The sequence below is a fragment of the Hyalella azteca genome, unplaced genomic scaffold (genome assembly GCF_000764305.2).
Source record: "Hyalella azteca isolate HAZT.00-mixed unplaced genomic scaffold, Hazt_2.0.2 contig12615, whole genome shotgun sequence".
NCBI lineage: Eukaryota > Metazoa > Arthropoda > Malacostraca > Amphipoda > Hyalellidae > Hyalella > Hyalella azteca.
Window position 1 is genome coordinate 114213 of NW_025942568.1, and position 24466 is coordinate 138678.

At 39.9% G+C, this 24466-nt stretch overlaps 1 protein-coding gene across 4 annotated transcripts in view; it reads left to right on the forward strand.

Moving 5' to 3' along the window:
* Window positions 1-24169, forward strand: part of LOC108679058 (calcium-transporting ATPase sarcoplasmic/endoplasmic reticulum type) — a 46886-nt gene extending 22717 nt beyond the window's left edge. For 3 of the 4 annotated variants that reach the window (XM_018167568.2, XM_018167570.2, XM_018167572.1), the window contains 9 exons: window positions 7163-7264; window positions 9540-9678; window positions 10899-11041; window positions 13328-13418; window positions 13669-15715; window positions 16089-16206; window positions 16342-16459; window positions 21944-22009; window positions 22339-24169. In XM_018167568.2, coding sequence (XP_018023057.1) covers window positions 7163-7264; window positions 9540-9678; window positions 10899-11041; window positions 13328-13418; window positions 13669-15715; window positions 16089-16206; window positions 16342-16459; window positions 21944-21978 — 2793 coding nt within the window. In that variant the 3' untranslated portion in view covers window positions 21979-22009; window positions 22339-24169. The remainder of the gene's footprint in view (window positions 1-7162; window positions 7265-9539; window positions 9679-10898; window positions 11042-13327; window positions 13419-13668; window positions 15716-16088; window positions 16207-16341; window positions 16460-21943; window positions 22010-22338) is intronic. The other variant, XM_018167571.2, reaches the window with a different exon arrangement.
* The last annotated feature ends 297 nt before the right edge of the window (window positions 24170-24466 follow it).

Sequence of the window (24466 nt, forward strand, 5' to 3'; positions counted from 1 at the left end):
GTGAGCGATGTCCATTAGCCGGCCATGTCAACTTGGCTCAAGACAACTCTAAATCCTGCAACGAGGAAGTGACTTCACGTTTTGTTTAAAAGGAGCAGACGCAAGGAATTCGCAAACGACCAGCGAGACACCAAAACAGCGCCTGTGAAGGCCTTGTTTTTGGGCGGGCTCACCTCCCAGATTGGACGGATTTATTTCCAACTAAGCGGATCATGAACTCAAGGATTAGGTTCTCGGCAGAGTTCTTAGGTGTGTACTTATAGGTGTGTACGTATAGGTGTGTTTACTTCTATCTTCCTCATGGAGAAATTATTTATTTTTGTAAAGCAACCGAACAATTATTTATAAACCTCTTAATGGTTTGCAGATAATTTGGTATTGAATTTTATGGATGAGCTTCGTTCAAAATGCAATCAAGTTTATGGCGCTAATTTAGCATAAGAATGTGTGTAATTTTCTGTACTGTTATAATGTCTGCCTCAGTCCCCTGTTAACTAAAGCGTCTAGCGGTACAATGTACAAATCTGTCGCCTTTCATATGGGCGATTTTTTTTATAAATGAAGATCGTTTGTAAAATTGGACAAATATTTGAATTTAATTTCAGGCAGCGCTATGTCCAGTTGGAGATTTTTGTCACGTGTTAGGTTTTTTTAATGAATAAATTTCAGATATATGGTATGGATGCAATGCTGTATTTTGCACTCGCAAGGTAGCTGGTCGCTAAAGGGTTGAGGCGCTTGGTCGCTCATACTAATGAACTTTGATTCGCTTGATCTTCAATTGTGTTTGTCTCGGCGCATCGCACTCATAAATGAGAAAACTTTGTCCAAATTGCTATGCAATTTTTGCTTTTGTGTGGGTCATCCTGACTCAGTTTGGCGGCCTGAGAGTGTAACAGTGCTACGTGGTTAAAGTTTGTCACTATTGCTCACAGTTCCAGACCTCTCCTCCGTACAAGAGAACAAGAATCATAGCCAAAGTACTCTGCTGTATGTAATTGGTTAGCAGGCAATAAAGCCCTCTTCCTTTATTTTCGCTTGATCTTTATTATTGGTGAGGGAGGTGAACTCGCGAAGAAATATACGAGTCTAAATTTTTATTATTTCATACAACTTAGTACCGTATGTAACTTGTTCTATCAATTTAATTAATTGATTGTCTTCTATAGCTATTTTTAGGACCGTGCCCTTCAAATAATGTTGCGTTGAGACAAAACCCAAACTCGAAAACGCTTCTATGATATCAAGGTTTTTATAATTTTCTGTGCGTTTTGATTAAAATAATGATTATATTTGTGCTGGATTGATGACTGACAGTTCGTTCTTCTGCTTCCTCTCTTTGGATAGAACAGCAGCTACGCAGCTTTGTGTTTACGTTGAAATTTCAATGGTGCGATGGAATCGACGCTTGCTGCTCATGCTGCACCTCATGTTGATGCTGCTCACGCTGCACCTCATGTTGATGCTGCTCATGCTGCACCTCATGTTGATGCTGCTCACGCTGCACCTCTTGTTGATGGTGCTCACGCTGCTGCGGCGCATTTTACACTTCGTGTCATGCTGTTGCGCCTTATGTTTATGCTGCTCACGCATCTTCATATTGACTCGTGTGTTTATCAGCTACCCGAACTGATCTTATTCTGGCTGCTTGCAACTCAGGAATGATTGCCTGCTGCCGATTTCGTTTATTCAAATTGTTTTTTGTCCTTCTAGGCCTTTACTCCAATCAATTTTTATCTTCTTCTTCAATCTTTTTTTCTTTAGTTTTGTGCAGTAAATTTTTCCACAGAGATAATATTTTTAGATTCAAGTAACTTCTTATATTCCATACGAACCGATGTTCTTATATAGAGTTTCGGTTGCCGTAGCTCTCATAGTATATTAATTCTTTTCGGTTAAATAGGCGCTTATTCTCAGTTTCAAAACGCTGTTCGTTATCCATATTTCCCGTGCACATGCAGTTCATTTCATTCGGTTTTTCTTCCTCATACGAGCAATCTTCATTTAGTCCCGGATACCTTTGTATGGGATGAGATTGATGATTGATTTTAAGAGCGAGATTGCAATTGATGGCTCGCTGTGTGATTGCGTGAAGCACGTACTGGCGCCTCGTTGTCTGCTTCACCAACACCAGGCAACCCCCCACATCCTTGTTGCCCTGCCACGTCTGAGCGCACTACATTCCTCCACCTCAGGGTTATTGACCTTAATGTGTCATGTTCCTGAAGTCATATGTCCTGGCTTAAATAGAAATATGGTTTAAAGTAAAAGTATCTTCCTGTATAGACATGGCCAAATAAATAACCACTCATTTACCGTTGATAGTATGTGCATACCTCTGTATTTATTCCAAACATCCGTATGTATACGTACTACACAGATCGGTCGCAACTCACGCAAAGTGAAATACCTACCCGAGATGTGGGCATGTACGAGACAGGTGCCGTCGCAGTTATCGCGCCGCTAATGCGCGCTCAGAGATATTGGTTGCGATTCATGGCGGCGCATCGCTGGCATGGGTGCACGTTTAGTGAACGCACATGAAACTGCGCTCAGTGTCGGGACATTGTTCTTATACTTTAATTCCATGATGTAATTATTGCAATGTCGTAAATAACTATTAAAATGTTCTTAAAGGCTGAAGTCAAAAGCAACGTTCGCGCTTCGGTAGCATCGCCTGAATTTTCATGTTCATTGAAATTGAGGATTGCACTTAATCCGTCCCCTACTAACTGACACTGCGCCTCGTATGTGTTACGAGTTAATTGCATGTAATAATTAGCGATAATTTGGGTAGAATTCTCTTGTGAATAGTTTGCATTCAGGAAAGGTAGGAGGGTTTCTTCTCTCTTTTTTCAATAATCGCCCATTTGATTTCCTAATTTCCTGCGTTCATTGTATATTCCGGCCTGTTGCTGGCATATCACTCCACCTGTATTGGCGCTGCACGCGTCCCCGTTTTGGAGCAGGTTGGCCGTGCAGGCCTGATAAAAAGTAACGCTGCTGCTGCTTCAGCGATAGCGAGCTTCACTTCAGCTACTTTGACGTCATTTGCTGCTCATCACAAGCACTCCTTCAGTTGCTCATTTGCTGCTCATCACAAGCACTCCTTCACCTGCTCATTTGCTGCTCATCACAAGCACTCCTTCACTTACCCCGCCACACTCATTACAGACGCCGCAATGCCGGACTTTTATCGCGAGTACGCTTCAGTTCATTGATGGGATGAGAATTGCTTCATGATTCATTATTCCATTTATTTCGTAGGTAAGATGAAGAACCATTGAACCATTGAAATCTTGAAACGCTTCATCATCTGTAGAATTTCTTGATGAACTACATCACTGCATATTATATTTAATGCTAATTTCATCGTATTGTCTTTGACGATTGCTGACCAATTTTCTCAAGGAGATTATCTTGCATTCAGGTAAAAAGTTCTGTCATATCGATCTATGTCGTCAGCGATGTAAATTGAAGTGAATGTGGCATGTGAATTATTTAATCAATTTTCTTGTGTTGCCCATTGTAGGCAGTTAGGTATGAGTAGTTTTTTTGTGTGGCAATTAGGTATGAGGGTAGGTAATTATTTTAATTTTTGTAAGTTGCTAGAGAAATTGCGGAAGTTTTTGGTTAACATCGCAGGATGGCGGGCAAACAGACTCCAATACCCGAGGTGATGAGACCATCCTGTTGTATGTCTGAATAGCTGTATGTCGAGTCTGTACCCCAGATATAAACGCCATGATTTAACTTATTCTAGCTGTATTAATTAGTTAAATTATCAAACGCCCATTCTACATGATCATCAGAAAGTAGTGCACTTTTTGTAGGCTAAAAACGATTTAGTTTTATCTTTATATCCTAAGGAAGTGGCACATCATCGCACTTGCCTGTTGCTTATTATGCATTGTACTCACATAAATTGGTGTATTATTTCTGCGTTTATAAGTGTTAGAAATCAATGAGAGATTCTAATGAATTTGTTTCAAGTTTGCATATGATCCAAGTTTCCGCGTTGAGTGTTTATGTACCGTAATAATTGATGATGAATAAATTGATGAAGCTTTTCACTTGCAGCACAATTTTTACAGGCATCTCATGGCAATTTTATTTGAATCTTAAGCATTAGTGCCTTATTCGATCGAGTGAATGTTTCTGGTCGCGGATTTTTCTTGAGTATAATAGTGAGCTGATGGGTATTTTATGTTGGTTTTGCTTGCACCTTATCGATCTTACAACCTAACATTACAACCTTGTTTAAGTTATAATAATATTTCAGGATCATTGTTTGACGAAGTATGATCAGCATTGTCGTGTAGCAGGCCTATATTGTAGTGGAAAATAGTCGAGTTTTTGGTGTAGCGATGTGTCGGTGCCAAGTGGCAAGTGTTCGTTGTGACGTCACGTCGTCCGTGGCCTCGCATACATTACATTGTACGTACGCTACGGTTGCCCACTTCACACAAAAGCCTTTGAACACCCAGCCTTTCTTTCCCCAAGATTGCGTTTCAAATCAAATTCTGTATGAAAAATTTGATTTATGGTGGGACGTCTTTCTAAGTTAAGAAATAAAAACATATCATTTTTAAACATCTGTCTGGTGATCAATGAACTGAAATGATTCCTTGTGTCGCCAGGTTCATTACTATCTACTTTCATTTTACTGGAATAATCTATGCTTAAAATTATAAATTTTATCAACTTTTTAATATTTACACAATATCTTTGCTATCGTCTGTTTCCGCTATAAATTATTGTATTACGGCGTTTAGACTTGATATGGACGAGTCTTGCACCATTTTTATTTGTAATGAACCACGAAATTTTCTATATTCTCACCTTAAAGTGTACGGAAACTGTAGCACAAAAAAATGAACCACGAAATTTTCTATATTCTCGCCTTAAAGTGTACGGAAACTGTAGCACAAAATAATAACTTGACATGCTTGAGGCCGCTCGGCCTTGGAAGATATTGCACGCGTGGCCTCTAGCGGCGATTAGTGCCGCCCTAGCTCAGTAGCCGCGTACTTTTAAAAAAGTTGCGAGTTCGTAACTCCATCAGCCAATAACTTATGGCTTTTCAAGCTTAACCCACCATCCAAAGACGCAAAATCGGCCGCTATATGGACGTAGAGCGCTAATTGTACTTGAAGTTTGACTATGACTATGAACCTATATGACTAGCACTGCTAGAGTTTATTCACAATCCTGTTCTATCGAAATCATCGTGCATTGATGAATAATTTATCGAGTGGTATTGAGTTTTCTGCTCTAATTTTTTCTTGCCATTGCACGTATTAACTTAATCGACCTTTTTGTCATGGCCATCACGCTTCGAGCAACACACGTTGCGGTGTTCTGTCCTGCATTTATAACTGCTTATTGTTGGCTTATTCATTGTCTAGCTTTAATTCAGACCGCATCTAGTCTAATGATAATCACAATCTTCTTCCAAGGTTATCTTACTGGACCACCTCGGTTACTATACATTCCTACTTTTGTAATCCAGCCATGAATATAACGTCGCTGCGGAGTCTGTGACCAGCTTTGGGTTCACGGAACTTTGGCCTAATTCACTAAAATATGGCTTTTATTTTCTCGTGTCTGGAAAATCAGTTAGAAGTTGAACGTTTTTCTTGTGGAGCTTGATTGCACGATATAAAGATACATGCTAAACCATGCTCATTGTGGAATTCATGCTATTTATTTTGGAGTATGGGAAGCATCTTTTAACTTCCACGACTCTTTCACATGGTGTTATTTTTTTCCGTTAGCACGTCCCAAAGGTAGTTTTGTGGAAGGCTTAGCTACATCTTGGTTTTAGTATCTTGAGTTGTTTCTGCTCACGCATAGTATTTTAATGTTAATTCAACCCAGTTTACGCTATTGCAAAATTTGCTGACTATTTGGTATTCAATTATACCTACCTATTTTTGCTGTTTACATTCGCTTGTGACAAACATTCACTTAACCCAGTCCGCGTCTCCTCAAAATTTCAGCCATGAAACGCGAGTGCAACGAAAATTTCGACCAGTGGTTAAACGAGGTTCACTATCAATCACATGGGAAAATGCCATTATTACAAATAGTGTTAGCTTGACGGCACAGTAAAATCTGGTGCGAAACAAAAGATAGAGCGCTCATCACCAGCTTGGCCTCGCTTGTCTCACCGTCCACTTGCAGGTCTGTCTCTGACGTCATCATTGACGCACTCTATGCATAGCTCCTCTCCATCACTTGGTCAGCGTCCTGTCTCGTCTCAAACTCCTCCTGTACTTGCCCTAAACTTTATGGAAATGCACTTCATGGGAATAGGAGATCAGGGAATTGTTATCGGCTTGTCGGCGCTGATCTTCCTCGCATATTTTACGAGAGAAAGCGCGTTACTTTCCCAAAGTCAAGGGTGCTTGTTTTATTGGCATGGGCTGATACAATGAACGGTGTTACCTGACAATGTTCGTCTAAATTGATTGGGTTAATAGAGTTGAAAATTCTATCAATTTTGCGATTAAATGTATTCTATGTACGTGTTGCTGGCCTGAAATTTAATGGGTTTCAATTCAATAGTGCGTTATGAAGATCTTTCAGATTTTAAAAACTGTTATCAATAAGTTTGCCAAATCGTGATTTACTGCAAACGCTTGCTCGATTCTCAGTTCGTCTGCTGATAACTATTTATATTATTGCTATGGTTTTAAGTTAAGATTTTCGGTGTACACAATCGGTAGAAGATCAGAAAAATCTATTGTGTCATTTAATGTTTTTTTGCAGCACGTATTATCTACTTTTTTATTCTATGTAGACAAACGCTCAGATTTTGAGAATAGAAAATATGTGAAAACTAAGAAGAAACGTGCTTGCTGGCTGCTTCATCATGTGTGATGCTGATGCATTATCACTTGAGTAATGTTTTGTATCTCTTGAAATCATGTGGTCCCTGCCACCGATTTTTCTTATTGCAGCCCAAATTTCACTGCATTTCACCCTATAACCATTTTCCTGTTTGAATGAATACACCGACGCCTTCTTGCTATGTAGTTCGGAAACTGTGCGCTGACCGCACGAACGCTATAAGATAGCTGTGCAGACTTCAACTGAATTTCGTATTTGCATGTGTTTATTATAATGTAAAATATTAATTATCGTTCATCTTTGTCAGGTCCTGGCGTGCTTCGAGGAGGAGGAAACTGTCACGGCCTTCGTAGAACCTTTCGTCATTCTCTTGATCTTGATCGCTAACGCCATCGTCGGCGTCTGGCAGGTGAGGCCTGATATGAACTGCTGTGTACTGATGGGGCTGGTTGCTTGTGGTCAAATCATCGTTACACGTTTTTGCTTTGCTTTGTGTGTGTAATGTGATTATTTACAGATCAAATGATTATAGTCAAGAATATGTTTAATAGAGAATATAGTATCACTTATGCTCGTATGTTCATGTATTTTTAGTTGTTAAGCTACATACCTGAAATTCACATTATCATTTATTGTATAAATTCATGTATGCCCCCGTGCTGAGAGTTATACATGCTGTGAGCAGAAGCCCGAAGTCTTGTTAAAATTTTGGCACCGTCAGTTCCCGTTTTGTTAGTACAACAACTTCGTTTGCACATCAGCTAGGTTTGCTTTATTGATGTGGTCCGAACAATACGCCTCACAACCACGACAATGTATACACTCGGTAATTAAAGACACCATCTTTTCTTTTATGTATGGTATTGATTAAGTTCGTTTCTTGAACGTTGTGTTCGCCACATACCTTACGCACAATACTTCATTACTTCAAAGGCATTAATTTCTAATAAAATACTAGTTAATTACTGGATAAGTCCTTCCACTTGGGTCGAATTCAGTGATTTCAGTAAATTTTGAAAATTTCAATTTTGAATGGCTAAAATAATTAATTTCAAGTTTTATCCTCTGCATATTTTGGATATTTGTATTAAATCAGTTTATTAGCGTCGTTTACACGAAGAGTTTTTAATCACGGTCAGTTTTTCGGAAATTCTGGAATTGACTCAAGGAAATTTATGGACCAATGCCACATACGAACCGTGCCACATGGCACCTACCGTATTCCGTATACGCAGCTGCTACGTGCTCTAAATCATTCTTTGTTTACAGCAGCACCTGTTGCGTTGCTTACCTTCAACACAATGAGTCATGTAGACTTTCAGCATGAGAAACTTTCAGGAAAATTGTTCCCATCTCTACGCAAGAAATTTTGCCTAGCCTTATTTTGGGTAAATCATTGTAAAGGTAGTAAATTTTATTGCTGCAATTTTCCAAAGGTGTTTATTATTAAATACTTTAATTTCTCTATTAATATTAATCTAGCAGTCGATTAGTTTTTAAACATTTACCGCTATCATACGATCGTGCTTCAGTCATCCTGATACAAGCACAAGAAGCGAGGTGCGAGTGAACCTACACGTTCTTGGAAAGATTTTCTTGGTATCTTGTGGTGTTGGGCTGGAGTCGAAACTCTACAGGTGTGCGTTTACAAGTGTCACTCTGAGTAACGAGCAGACTGCAGCTGTTTTGATTAGGATCCTGATGTGCAGGGTCCTAATCAATTGTAAACACTCGAACTGTCTTAACTTGGATTTATTTCATATTTCAGACTCGTGTACTTGAATTGATTTGCCTTGGAATTGGATTATTAGTTCTTTTATTTTTCTTCTTAGCCATCAATGTTCGTTGTTTGCATCGCTTGCTTCTTACAGTTTTGTTTAACCGAAGTCAACGATAACCAGTACATATTTTCGTCATTATTTATCAAACCTCTAGACCTGTCAACTATACAATAGATCTTATCGATATTTTTAAATATTGTCAAGTGTGAAGCGTAGTTCTTTCTGATGGTTGTTAATATTGGTAAGTGCGTACCGCGGTCGATAGATCAATGTGAAGTTGTATGAGGCAGCATATTGCAGCAGCACCTGTCATGTTGTGAACGATTCCTCATGTTACGAGTCGTTGTCCGTCCTATAATCAATGGCTGGCAAACTGCCGCCTCGTCAACTGCAAATAATCGTCGCTTCTAAATTATGAAAGCTGAAAAGAAACTCGTAAAATAAGACGTTTAATATTTCAGGCATATGACCTGGGAATCATTAGCGACTACAATGTGCTCGAAGTTATCATTTAGACCACCGATGTCTGAGTTATTATTCAGAAATGCTATGCCATGTTAGATTAGTATACCAAGGCTGGTTTATGGATTTAATTCCCTCTATATTACCCCGTTGATTTGCTCATTTGACGGTTGTCTCCATTCTTTTTATTACATTCTCGAAAATATGCTGGCTGTTTTTATTCTGTTAGTTTTTAGCGTAATTTGAAACCTTCCAAAATTCTATTTTCGCCGTTTTATATTCGGATGAATGCCACGTTGTGTTTGAAATTTTAATAGCATGGTTATGTGCCATGAAATCTAATCAATCAATCCGACCTTATTGATCCGACCGATCAATCAATTTATTATTATTTAAATTTAGTATTCATTTATTATTATTTAATTATTAATAACTGTACAGGAGCGCAATGCAGAGTCGGCCATCGAGGCCCTGAAGGAGTACGAGCCCGAGATGGGAAAGGTGGTGCGCGCTAACAAGAGCGGCGTGCAGAAGATCCGCGCAAAGGAGATCGTGCCGGGAGACATCGTCGAAATATCCGGTACGTAAGAAACATTGTCGTTAACAATATTTCGTACCAACAACGACATTCTTGTACCGAACACTTTGTACCAACAGCGACATTTTTGTACCGAACATTTTGTACCAACAGTGACATTTTTGTACCGAACGTTTTGTACTGATACTGACGACCACATTTTCGATGTATATAGAAGAGCAACAACGACATTTTCGACACGGTCGCGACAGCTTCGTTGCAATGGCTAATTGCTTAGATAGCTTCTTTGCTGCATAACTTTTTCTGTCTATGGCTGCTTGGTTGCGTGCCTTTTCGTTGCCATCAACCGATGGTAGTGGTTGTTTGCTACCTGCTGCTAATGATGGTTGTTTAGGCTACCTGCTGTTGATGGTGATGCTTTTTGAAGCTAACTGGTGATAGTTGTAGTAGTTAGGCGATTTGCTGATGGAGTTGATCCCTGGATGGAACAATGAGCGAAGTATATAACACGCCTAACTGATGAAAAAAGTGCCAGCTTATGCTCTCTCTCTTCTGGTAAGATTTACTGCAGTATTAAGCTTTGCTCCACCAGCCAAGATTCAGCTGAGTACACCGACTAAAGGTAGAGGTGTACAGCGGCATTGCACTCAATGAATTCCCACCACACTTGAATCTACATGGCTTATTTGAGCTCTCACCTGCCGCTCTATTGCCCTTTACTTCTCTTGTACTGAGGACTCTTCATATTCTCATTTTACTGCCACTCTCGGAACTTGAAAATTTAGTTCAGCATTCGTGCCTCAAATATTCAAGTCTAATTTGCCACCTCGTGATGGAAGCAGCTTTGGACCACGGCGCGGTAATATATTTCCAGCTTCTGCAACATTAGTCGTGCTGTTTATCGCGCAAATTGTTCATTTTGACGGCAAATTGAAGAGTTAGCTTACGCATCACTGAGTATTCTCTAGCTGTGACAATTGACAAGCCTGCAAGTCAGGCAGTGTCTCTTTTACATTTTTTACATACCACATGGCACATGGTAGAGGAAATATTCTTCGTTGCTTTATTATTCTTCGTTGCTAATAATTTTTAAACCATTACAACAAGTTGCAATTCTTTGCCTACTTCAAAAGTCTTGGACTTAGTTAAATTGTACTACAGTCGCGCTCCGAGAGCTTGATTAGTAACCTTTTTCTACCGCTATGTTTTTTGGAATGCATGACGTATTGGTTCCAATATTTGATTTGTTTCTGTTGTTGCAGTTGGTGACAAGATCCCTGCAGATCTGCGCCTCATCGCAATCTTCTCGACCACGCTGCGCATCGACCAGAGTATCCTCACCGGAGAGTCTGTGTCCGTCATCAAGCACACCGACGCCATCCCCGACCCCAAAGCTGTCAATCAGGTGTGGTATTGTTCACTTTTACATTTCCTTGTGTCTCTTATAATTGACCCAGAACTTTATTGTACCCGTCAATGTTCGCCGTGAGCCCCTATTTTGATACTGTGTACCGCTCTTATATGCGAATGATGCACCTACGGCCACCTTGATTAACCCTTCAATATTAAAGGGAAGTGGGATTCCTCGAATATATAATTGATAGCTTTTATTGACCGCAGTGTCTGTCTAATGATATCCTCAGATATTAACAGCTACAGTTAAAGCCCTTCGCAGTTGTATTTTTTAAAAATTTTACACTGAATTCACTGCTGGCTGTAAAGGGTTAATTATTTAATTTGCCTTCAGAAGTATTTTTCCTCTGCAAGCCCCGGTAACGTCGTCTGCTTGTGATCCTCTTAGCCTTGAATATTGACTGATGTGGAGCGAACTACACTGCCTCTATTTAGTGATGTAGTTGTTATAATAAGTTTTGCTTGTGGGTTTCTCTCGAATCCGTTATTTTCACGGCGTTATCTTCAAGTTACATCTAAAGTATTTTATATTTGATAATCCTTTTTAAAGTGGAGATCTTACTGTACGCAGGGACTGTCAGATGTGTGTGCTACTTCACTCATTTAGAATTGTAGTTTAAAATTATTTGGACGAAAGCCAGCTTGATGGTTTTACGTCATGTTTATCATCCAAAGTTGATTGAAATATACCTAATAATGGCGTCTTTATCCTTCAAGAATATCCTTGTGCTATTTCGACACGTTTATCGGAAGTGTCTAAATTGATCTGACTTACTTGAACATTGTTCGTTTACTTGGTCACTGAAGGCTTTCTCTTCCCAGTTCTTAGTTCCTTTTCTTCTCTTACAGTGAGCACTTAACGATTTCATAATCATTTGCATAACATCGTTGCTTCCCGTGATATCTGATCTGTAATCAGGAAATGAACCAGATATGGTTCTTTCAATTTTGCGACCTAAATGTACCCTGTTTACTTTTTGGTTCATGATAATCAAATTGAATTAAACATCATAACATGGGTCAACAAAAATTACATAAATTTCGGCTCATCGTTGGCAATTTTCATCTGACCAGATAACAATCTGCTCCTGATTTTTTTTAATATCAAAATAAATCCTAATGCAGAACATTGGTCATCTACGTTGGCGTTTTTTTCATTCAGTAAGAGCGTTTGTGGGACGATTAGCTGACAATATCTCCGGCATCGTGTTGTGCCCTAATCCAGCCGTGCCTTGTGTCTCATAAACCCATTGCCTTACTTGCCCCTGCGACTCTACTGTCCAACAAATAAATACTCTGGCATTGTTACTCAACGGAAACTTAATCAACTCCTTGAAGACTAATTCATCATGCATGAAGATATTGCTAATCGTTTGATCAAATTTTTCTATTGATATCGCTTTCTATTTGAGCGTCAAATGAAGTAACGCATGCTGAAATTTATTTTTTTTTCAAGAGTGGAGTCGCAGGTGACGGTTTAATTTTTGACTGCGTGTGCGTGTTAATTGCTAACCCTTTTGTTTGGTTTGGTGTTGCAAGCATTCCATGAAGGAGGGTGGCGGCATTGCCAGAGCTATCATCCAGGTAATTCTTCTCCGTCAAGTCATCATTTCCATAGCTTTGTTACAGTAATTTATTGCGTACATTTGCTTGCGTAGTGCTTGTTCTTGTATTGAAATTATTATTCGTTGTATCTCAAGCCTTCTTCTAGTTTCTAGTTTCAAGCAATCGCTATGACTTTTTAATTGATTGGTAATTATTTCATAGCTGGCTTCTATGCATGGATGGCTCTAAGAATTCACGCGAAATGTATCAAGTATTTCGTTTATTTTCGCTGCTTTTTTAAAATGCCTTATGTGAGTATGCAAAATTCTTTATCTCTCCTACATTATTTCGTGCGATCAGAACGCCCAATTTTCGGTCATATACTAGGGCACGTTTGAACGTTCTTCTCTATCAATTTTATCACAAAATTCATTACAAGTTAGTGAAAGTAACGAGTCTGTGCTGAGAAAGTTATGTTTAATTTGATTTAGTCTGAATTATTACTAATTTTCTAGTTGATGATTTATTAATTTAGTTTAGTTGATGAGTCAGTAATTAAATGTTTCAGCATTTTCAAATGACATTCCCAGATGGACCTTATCATTGGCTACTTACGCACGGCATTCAATTACTAAATGGAAAGTATTCTAATAACAGCTCCAGTGGTTAGAACATGTTGCTTCAATTTGTTACCAAAAAGCTGCTCGGTTTTGACTCTCATTTATTTTGACAGGACAAGAAGAACATCGTCTTCTCTGGCACGAACGTTTCTGCCGGCAAGGCTCGAGGTGTGGTCGTGGGCACCGGCCTAAACACTGCAATCGGTGAGAATAGAACGACGTTTACGGTCTTGATCTCACTTGGCGATTTTCATGATCTGTTACAGGTCATATTTTTCTCATCTGTTCAATTGCTTGTGTTGTCCATGTTGGGAAATTAACTGCTGTGGTTGGTTTGTACTATTTTGTTCTGTTTTTGTTTGCAATATCGTAGAACAAGAGTATATGACAATATGACCTGACTACTCCTTAACTAAATTTAAATAGCACAGACTTACCGTCAATTTTCGTGCAGGTATGATCCGTACTCAGATGGCTCAGACTGAAGAAATCAAGACGCCCCTGCAGCAAAAGTTGGACGAGTTCGGTGAACAGCTATCGAAGGTGATCTCGATCATCTGCGTCGCTGTGTGGGCCATCAACATTGGTCACTTCAACGACCCCGCCCATGGAGGCTCATGGATCAAAGGCGCCATCTACTACTTCAAGATCGCCGTAGCTCTGGCTGTGGCTGCCATTCCTGAAGGTCTGCCTGCCGTCATCACCACTTGCCTTGCTTTAGGCACCCGCAGAATGGCTAAGAAGAACGCCATTGTACGATCACTGCCATCTGTGGAGACCCTCGGCTGCACTTCAGTCATTTGCTCCGACAAGACCGGTACCCTCACCACGAACATGATGTCCGTTTCCCGTATGTTCATCATCGACAAGATCGAAGGTAATGACTGTAATCTCCTCGAGTTCGAAATCACTGGTTCCACATACGAGCCAATTGGTGACGTCTTCCTTGATGGTCAGAGAGTTAAGGGATCTGACTTTGAAGGTCTCCACGAAATCTCCACTATTTCTCTCATGTGCAACGACTCTTCGGTTGACTTCAACGAGTTCAAGAACGTTTTTGAGAAGGTCGGTGAAGCCACTGAGACTGCCCTTGTTGTCCTCGCCGAGAAGATCAACCCCTACAATGTCAGCAAGATGGGCTTGGAACGCCGCTCTGCTGCCATTGCCTCGAAACTTGACATGGACACGAAGTGGAGGAAGGACTTTACTCTGGAGTTTTCTCGTGACCGTAAGTCTATGTCATCGTACTGCACTCCCTTGAAGCCTACTCGACTTGGAAATGGCCCCAAGATCTTCTGCAAAGGTGCTCCTGAGGGCGTTTTGGACCGCTGCACTCACGTTCGTGTTGGCACGCAGAGAGTGCCTATGACCAACGCCATCAAAGAGAAAATTCTTGCCGTCACTCGCGATTACGGATGTGGCCGTGACACCCTGCGATGTCTCGCTCTTGCTACCATTGACAACCCTCCGAAGCCTGAAGAAATGAATCTTACCGATTCAACCAAGTTCTACCAGTATGAGGTGAACATGACATTTGTCGGCGTGGTTGGTATGTTGGATCCTCCTCGCACTGAGGTCCGCGATTCCATCAACAGATGCAGAGCTGCTGGCATCCGTGTCATTGTCATCACTGGCGATAACAAGGCCACCGCTGAAGCCATCTGTCGCCGTATTGGCGTCTTCGGAGAGAACGAGAGCACCGTGGGCAAGTCTTTCTCTGGTCGTGAGTTTGACGAGCTGGGACCTGCCGACCAACTGAATGCCGTCATGAACTCCCGTCTCTTCTCGCGCGTTGAACCTTTCCACAAGTCTAAGATCGTCGAGTACTTGCAGAGCCAGGGCGAGATCTCTGCTATGACGGGTGATGGTGTCAATGACGCTCCTGCTCTCAAGAAGGCTGAGATCGGCATTGCCATGGGGTCTGGTACTGCAGTGGCTAAGAGTGCCTCTGAGATGGTCTTGGCTGATGACAACTTTGCCTCCATTGTTGCTGCCGTTGAAGAAGGTCGCGCAATCTACAACAACATGAAGCAGTTCATCCGCTACCTCATTTCCTCTAACATCGGTGAGGTCGTATCCATTTTCTTGACTGCTGCACTCGGTCTTCCCGAAGCCCTCATCCCCGTCCAACTCCTTTGGGTGAACCTCGTCACCGACGGTTTCCCTGCCACGGCTCTGGGCTTCAACCCTCCTGACTTGGACATCATGAACAAGCCTCCTCGCAGGGCTAACGAATCCCTCATTTCTGGCTGGTTGTTTTTCCGCTACATGGCGATCGGTGGCTACGTTGGCGCTGCGACTGTCTTTGCCGCCTCCTACTGGTTCATGTACGATCCCACCGGCCCTCTGCTCAACTACTACCAACTCTCGCATCACATGCAATGCTTGGGAGAGCCTGAGAACTTCAAGGGTGTTGACTGCGGTATCTTCAACCATCCTGCTCCCATGACCATGGCGCTGTCGGTACTCGTTACCATTGAAATGCTCAACGCTCTCAACAGGTAAGAAACTTGAAAAGTAAGGTATTATTTACTTCATGTTGTTTTACAAAGCCTTTTATTCATTTTCACAGCTGTGTTAAGAGTTGACGTTTCCTCTGATTTAAAGTAGCCTGATTAGAGGAGCAATTTAATGATGCCCTTGAATTTTTACCGTCTAAGGTTCGTTATTTATCCTTGTTGTTAGTTTGCCAGTAGCTTTTTCCTAACTTTATGGACAGGGAAAGAACCTCTGCCGAACTACTCTGCACCGAGATTGAGTCAATAGTTCACTAAATTTTCTCCTAAGTTAATAAACGAGCTCCTTGAAGTCTGATACTTGCCTGGAAATGAATTGAAGAGATTATCATTGATAGCTCTTTTGGTGCGTGTGCAGCTTGTCGGAGAACCAGTCTCTGCTTGTGATGCCACCCTGGGTCAATATTTGGCTCCTGCTGGCCATGGCTCTCTCACTCACTCTGCACTTCTTCATCCTCTACGTCGACATTCTTGCCGTAAGTCGCAATTGCTCTTATGTGTGCGTTTCAAATTAAGATTCAACATTGCCGTGTTACTTGCTTCGAATTCTGCTCTAGGCTATTATTTCACCGAGGATTTTTAACTACGTGGTATCATTTGTCACGTTGCAGACGGTGTTCCAAGTGCAGCCGTTGACAAGTGCCCAATGGGTGGCAGTACTGAAGATCTCGATGCCTGTGATCCTGCTGGACGAAGTGCTTAAGCTCTTGGCCAGGAAATTCACTGACGGTGAGAGACGACCATTGCGTCTTTTGTTAGACACCCTCCCAGTGGCGGCAATGTGGCTCGCCTTCGGCCTCTACATTCATGTAGTTGGCATCTAGGCGAAGAATTCTCGTGCTAACATGTGTCGTGTGCTCCCTTGTGGTACAAACAGCTGTGACTAAAGTGTGACATCGGTTAACATTCGTGCTCTGAACAATTGAGATTCCTGAGTCCATCCCGTGTATAGCCGCACGACTGTCAACATCGATGTCGTACTCTCTATCCCGATAGCATACTACTTTATGTTGCTCTCCGTAATAGAAACTAAGTTACTGCTGTTTACTAATCACAAGTGCAGTTTCTAATCATAATTTAAATGTACTGAGTTCTCCCTGAGCTCTTGCCTGAGAACACTAGATCTTTGTCTTCTGGGTATGCGTGTCAACTTCACAGTAAGTGACTTGATGGTGTGAAGTGTGGCTGTTGTGTTTATATTTCTGTCTCTCTCAGGCCTATAGATATTTTCTTGTAGATATGACGATCTAGAGCGGTGTTGGTATCTCAAAAATGGCTTACCTTCTCTGCAAAAATGTATTACGTTACAGGATTATGATGTATGTCTGCTAGTGCGCTGCGATTCGGAGATTCTATTACTTATCAGGAAAATGTTCACGAGATGTATCTCGCATTCGTTGGACCATGTTTTTCGACAGGAATTGAAAGTCTTCGGCAATTTTAAGCCATATCCCACAGTAAAAAATACACTTATACTGTATCATGAAAAAATCCATCAATCTGTTTGGATTTCGAATAATTCATTCAGTTGACTCATCGCTGTTGTTCAAATTGTTAAACACTTGTTTTACTGGCACAAAATTGACAGGTTCCTAGCAGTCTGAGTAATTCACCCAATGTGTTCTGTATTTCACCATTCGTAGTCCGAACAATGTATGATGATGCGATTCATATTCGTATTACATCATACGGGATCTGTTGGCTCCTGCATTGCTTTTCCAAAGTCTTGTGTTGATTTTCTTCATATGACCATTCGTCGTCACGTACGCCATCGAATCTTCAATTTTTTACAAGATCATAACCTGTTTCAAGATTGCAATGGATTGTGTCGAGATCATTATTGAACTCTAACATCGAGAACGTTGCTTTCTTGATAATGTTATGATTCTAGCGTTGGAGCAAAACTGAACTTAACTTGGGGGTTTCGGTCTGTTCTTCAGGTTTTCATTCACGGGTTGAAGGTTCGTGTGATGTTTTGTTTATTACTCAAATTCTATTGCGTTTGCCAGATGAAATTTTCTCTCGGTGGTCATTCACTGCTCATGAACAAGGACGGATGATTTCAGTACAAAAGTTTATTTGCTTTTTACAATGAAATAGTTCCTGTGTGCATTGAAAAGGAAGGTTTCCTTGCTTAGCGTTTGACGTGTGAGTTATCCAACTACCCACTGCATAGACCGCCCTTTATTCAACGCTTGATGCGATTGCTGTTCAATTCCTGCCGTTATTTTTGACCAGAATAAGTTTTTGAGATTGTGTATCTTAGCTGTTCATCTTTGCTACTTGCTTTTTTATTATTTTTTTTTTTTTGCTGCTTATATTGAGTTTTTGTTTATTTTATTTTACTTATTCTTTATTGCTGTTTTCAATGAGGGAAGTTTTCCTCCTCGTTAAACTAACCTCGTCTTTATTCATGGATGTCACAATGAAAAAGATGGAGCAGGGCAACTTTACGTCCAGATTATCTCTTAAACTTATGAGATTATTTTGTAATTCAGTATGATGCTTGCGTTTAGCGTTGTTTAGGTGCGGCACGTTTTTTGACAATATTTCATTATGATGTAAATATGAGGTTGCTGAACAGTTGATGTTAGAGGCAGGACGTGAAGGACTTTCTTGCGTCAAATCTGAATCCGAGATTGAAAGCTCTCTCTCTCTGTCTAACTATCTTTTCTTCTCTTGTGGGACTAGTTTCCTCAACGTGAATGATCACTTCGCTCCCGTAGGCTGGGTTGCTTTATAGGAATTCAGTTTCTTTGAAACGCTTGAGAAAGGTTATGTGTTTTTTTTTCTTTTTGTTGTTATGCGCTCGCAATTTCAGTGCATCATCGTAGAGTAGGTAAAGTTAGTCGAGACACTCTTTTCTACTTTCTAAGATTAAGTAGATAATTACTCACATATAGTAGTTCTCATGGGCGCGTGGAAGTTCCTTTGAGACCGTGACAACTTAGCCGTAGTTTAGCTCGTACTATGAGCGTATGAATATCTGCTAGGGCTTAGTTGGCTAACTGCAATTTAGTTCTTACTACATTCAAATTTGTGAAGATGAACGTATGTTTTCTATCATTTTTGTGTTTCAGTACCGAAAAATGTCTTTTTTATTCATTTTGTTCAATATTGGCAAGGATTGCGATGGAATTAGTAGATTTTCCTCTTTAGTTACCTTGTGAGTCAGATTATTTTTCTTGTTGTTGCAGCATTTAGCTGAGTATGTACCCGACTGTGCAGTTGATCATTGAATATTAATATATAGGTCACTATGAGCACAACGCTAAGCGTTTTGCATATCGGCGCAGGAAGTCGTGTAAGTGTCAAATTATGTCTTTTGTATTTAATTTATTACGTAGCTGGATTCATCGACATCACTAGTTCTTTGAATGTTTTTCATGCGTGCATTATTGGAAGTCATTAGTATCCTTTCCTCGCCAGTTATTTTTTTTTTGCAGGTGTGTTCGGTAATGCCTGGTTTATGTTAACGTTAGTTGTGTTTCTGACCGCTGAGTGAGATGTGCGTGGTGTGATGCTGCCTGCCGTATTGCTCGACCACCCTAAGAGTTATCGCCATCATAGGTTATTTACGTCATCACTTCATCAATGTCAATTTGTTAAATAATAATAACTGTTAAATTAAACATTTTTTCATTGCCTATCACGTGTTACTAACTTAGTTACTCGTGTCTAATGTACGACCATCCCTCTACTAATATGCGCGGGATATCCCTTTACCCTGATGAAATGCGACTCTGAATGCGCGGCGTTCTGACGATAGACCTGTAAAAAGTGACTTGAAAATCACATCTATAAACCAAGCTCAGAACTGGAATAATTCTACCTTTTTTTTAAATTAAAACTGACAGAATCCAGGGGTTTTGGCGTAGTGTAAGGGATTAGAGTAGAAATAGATCAGATATTTATTCCGTTGAATATGAGCTGGATCTCCAACTCTATTTACGAGGAGTCATGTTTTCGTTTTTTTCTGCACGTGTTAGTTGGTTATTAAAACTGTTACATTCCTCTCATTTTTTTCGGAACCTTCAGTTTTGAGCGTTTTTTTATGCTTGAGGGGTTTTTCAGGTAATGTTTTCCTGTTTGAAGAAATTATGGAGGCTAAAGTGTGCTTGTTAAATGGGTTTGGTAAATGCATTTAACCCACCCCAGTAATATTATCATTCGAGGTTCAGGGAACAGCTGTCACAAATATAATCCTGTCACCCTTTTCCTGTGCGAGCATTTGTATAAGTTATCCCGCAAAGAACTTCGTCGAGTTCGATCATTACTCCAAATTTCGCGTCCTGAATATGACTAGTCATCTGAATTGAACTGAAAAAATCTCTGGTATGACAAAAGTGAATTCCCTCCGCTTTATATACTACTCATCTAAATATAACAATAATTTCCTAGGTAATTCGTTTATTGTGCGCTTTTCTCTGACTTAACATACCCGTTTGAGTTTGATATGATTTTAAACATATTCAGTGAAGGAAGAAACCAGTTCCTCAATATCCGAAGATAGTTAAAGCTGGACCGAGCATCACAATCTGCAAGCATTGTTTGCACTAACTTCAATTAGAACTAAAAACCAAGATTTTTCCTCCTTTTGTCACCGATAGAACTTATTACGAGAAATCTTTCCTGTGTTGAGTGATGATTTCTGCTAACGCTTGAGTTTTGAGCAAAATGTTAGCGGCTTAACTGGGAGGAACATCGCACGCTGGGGACTGGAAAGAAGAGGGCGATGTTTTGAGGTAAGTTTCTCCTCACTGAGTAGGATTTCCTAATTTTACGCTGCCTGCATGTTTTCTCGCTTACTCAATACTTACGACAGGCTTGCAGTTAGCCTCTTAAATAAAAGCACAATATTGCAAACCTTCAAGCTTGAAGAATTAAAGGCCTGCTAAATTAATTCTGTAAAATTTTCTTTGCATTATCTGATATTCATTTTACTTAGGCACACAAGTACACAATTGTCTCGTTATTTTTCTCGCATGTAAAACAGTTCGTCTTTCTAAAAAATCTCGAGCATTAAACACAAGGAACCGTCTGACGCGTTTAATGCATGTAAGTATGTGTCTTTACACTGTTTAGCTTACGTTTCACACCGCCTTAGGCTTGTTGATGAACTGAATAAAAGGTGTCAGTTACATAACTAATCGAACTCCATTAATTACCAGCCTCTAATAAATGATCACTTATTTTTCTGCTTGCATGAAGCGTGTTTCTTTATATTATCCGCTAAATTTAATCATCGTTCTTTCTCATTTTCTCGTTTATTTTAACATTCGTCTGTTGTTGTATGCCTGTCTTTAGTTTTTATATTCAGTATGAACTCTCATTTTTCTAACCGGTTTTTCTTCAGATCACTTGGGATTGTTAGCATTGTAATAATGAGTGGTGCGCATGGTCGACTCACAGCTTGCTCAATAATTGTTTGTTTTGTCTACCGTTTAATATGGTGTTTTAATTGTGTTCTCAACTTCTCTTTTATTTATGTGTTAAATTTACATTTCTTATGTTCGTTTAATTCTTACACATATTATTTATTGTACCTTGTGTATAATTTATTTATAATTTATTTTTTATACCTTTTAATTGCGTATGTTTGTGAAAATAATTCATGAAATTTTATTCACGTTTATTTATCCCTTTCTCGTGCTGTAATTTTATCCCCATTGCCCGTTATGTGGTATTTGCCTGTATATTTTGCACCCAAGCCGTAATACTCCAAAATCACCAATTTTACCCTGTAGATAATGTCACCATCAATACTTATGAGTTGGTTCATAATTTTAATGCTTGTGAGGAACGAGATTTTTTCTTGTTCTTTGGGGGCGATCTATTTATTCACTTCGCACCAAGACACTTCGTATGGTATCTTTTGCCCATGATCTGCGTGTGTCCCTATATTATTAACGCTCTCATATGAGTACTGAAAGCTTTGTGCATCGAAAAGAAAATTGTAATTCTTAATCAATATATACCGCATCTCAATTATCATTATCTCAATTATATTATGCATTTACTGTCGGCAGTTAAGTGTTATAACACGACATTTGTGTTCATGCTGTAGTTAAAATTTATTTTATGCTGAAGATATATTGCTGCACAAACCGACGGTACTCGTATGTTGAGGCCCTGACAGGTTAATCCCAAAATGGCAGGTTGCTTCTGTAAATAAGTGCAATTTTTGAGTTGTTTGATCCCTCTTTCCTTCAGTACTCGAGGGTACCGGCCACGTCATTCCCCAGTGAACAAAATATCAGCTAAGTTGGCTTCCATGAGGTGAGTGACCAAACGTTACGTTTTGTTCCTAGGGAGAAGGAAGCCGGGGAATTTTTTTTTATCAAAACTGACAAAAACTAATGCTCGAAATCGTGCTGAACTTCGATCCATGAATAAAAAAACAACGCGTCTATTTTAATGTGCATTGATTTATGGGGGGAATTGGGTTTCTTTGTTTTTGTTTGACATGACCTCGTGGTCGGCTAGAGAGCTAAAGCTTTAGTGCTGAAAATGAACATTTTTATGCACCTCAATGCACTATTTCTCTTAAGTTCTGAACACGAGGTTGACCAAACTTCCTTGTACTGAAGTCTTTCGTTGTATTTCAGTACCGGAAGAGATCATCAGAAAATGGTGAGGACATCAACATGAGATCAACGTCTGCATGCCAGCCATGCTACAAGACGCCCCGACGACGCTGATGTCAGGAACATATCACCGAAATCTGTTAATGGTATTCAGTATCATCGCGTCTGACCAGAAATTTTAGCGTGTTAAACAAAAAAAACGGCCATTTTAAAATATAAAGCAGGTTAAATCGTATTCCGTTGAGAGTTGTTGATCTTTCATTTGAGTTTTGATTGAAAAATGGCTTGGTAATGAGGATTCTGCTGAGCATTTCTTCTCGCTGTAGATACGCGGATAAGAAGACGCAGCGGCAGGACTTGAGTAAATTTTGTCTGCGGTAGACGGTTTTTCTTTCAACAGAAAAATCTGCGCCTTTATGTGTGAGATGTTCATGTGCCGCTTGAGAAGTTCTGTAAAATATTAAGGACTAGGGAAGGTATTAATTTATCTATCATGTGTGAACTCGTGAAAAGCGTGCCTGACTTGAGTGCAAGTGTGAAAGTTTTACTCCATTTGTACAATTGTTTCACAACACACCTAAAACAGGAGAAATTTTCATAGCACTTTTATGCATATACATTGATGTAAATACACACCGGCCAAATAAACTTTTAAATATTTGCTTTTTCGAGAGTTCGGCATTTAAATCGTCCTAATAAACACGCATGCGAGGATTGCGTTTAGACGCGATACGAGGCTCGATAGAATAGAGTCGCGTTGTCCTACAAATACCGAACATGTTGCGCCGTTTTCAAACATTAATTGTAAATGGTTGCGTATAAGTTTTAAGATTGACACATACAAAGAGCAGTTAGTGAAAAATACTGTTAAGCATACATGAGTGCGCGAGTGTTGTGCGTGTTGCAGTTGCTCATGACAAGACGCCATTGCTGCGCAAGCGGCGTGCACGTTGTGGTGTCGCTTCTCCCTCTCTCTCTTAGTCTTCCCATCGTTCCCATGCTTTGAGAAAGTTTGTTATAAGCGCGTTAGCACACCTTGTTGTGTATAGTTCTTCCCGATGGGTTAGGAGAAACTTCGCTGTAGTTTTATACAAACTTCACGTCTCCAGTCGTAGCTTATTTTTTCTCTTATACGTCTTCTTCCGCTTCATGTTGTTAAATCTCCCATTCTGCCTCCAGGTCTTATTTACCTTACGATCAAAACCCTGTAATTAGTGGCATACGAACCAAATCGTTGTTTTCACTCTTCCTAATTGTGAATTTTCTTTGTTCTGTTCATTAGTTTTGTTGTCTATACGATTCCTTATCCTCATACGCACTTGCTTTTTCCTTTCTCGCTTATAAGTTTTTCGTCTTGACGATCGCGGTGTCGCTTACTGAGAGGCGAAGGCGGAGTTAGATTCTCACGTTGCTTCGCTGGCAACGGCGGATGGAGATGACGTCCGCTGCCATGCTTGTCTGGCAACGTGAAAATGTTTCACCTTTTCTGGGTTAAAAGCGACTAAATCTCCATATGGGGTACGAATAACTACCTACGACTCTCATTTGCTACAATTTCCACTAAAAAGTACTTTCATTACAGTCTGTCATCACATGTTAAATTTTGCCTACAATGTCGAGAGTTTCGGCAATTGATTGAAGTCCTTAGGGCAGTAAATAGCCTTATTATTGACCAAGACCCTTGTCGGTGAGGGCAAAAACAAAAAATAATTCTTCAACTTTTATTAGCGAATAATTATTACTAAATAAAACCCACCATATTTAATTGCAATATTTCATCAACCATGTCACATGAGCTACAATCTTCTATGCCGTGAATCCAAATCTACGTACAATATAAATATTAAATTAACATTTTTTTATTGCACCTGTTTTGCTTTATTGATCATGATGGAACTGATACATGTTTATTCTACATGAAAGGCATAATTTTTGCTGAATAAGAAATACGTGTTTGCATATAGACACTTGCTTTAAGCTATCAATTCCAAAAAGAGAGCTTTGCTGTTAATTAAAAACTCGCTTCTTGGAACTTGAATGTATAATATAATCGCATAACACGTATTAAACTCGACAAGTGCAAAGATTTACGGAGAAAACACCGTAAGCTGATCATTGGTAGCCAGATTCAATAACGATAGATAAAAAC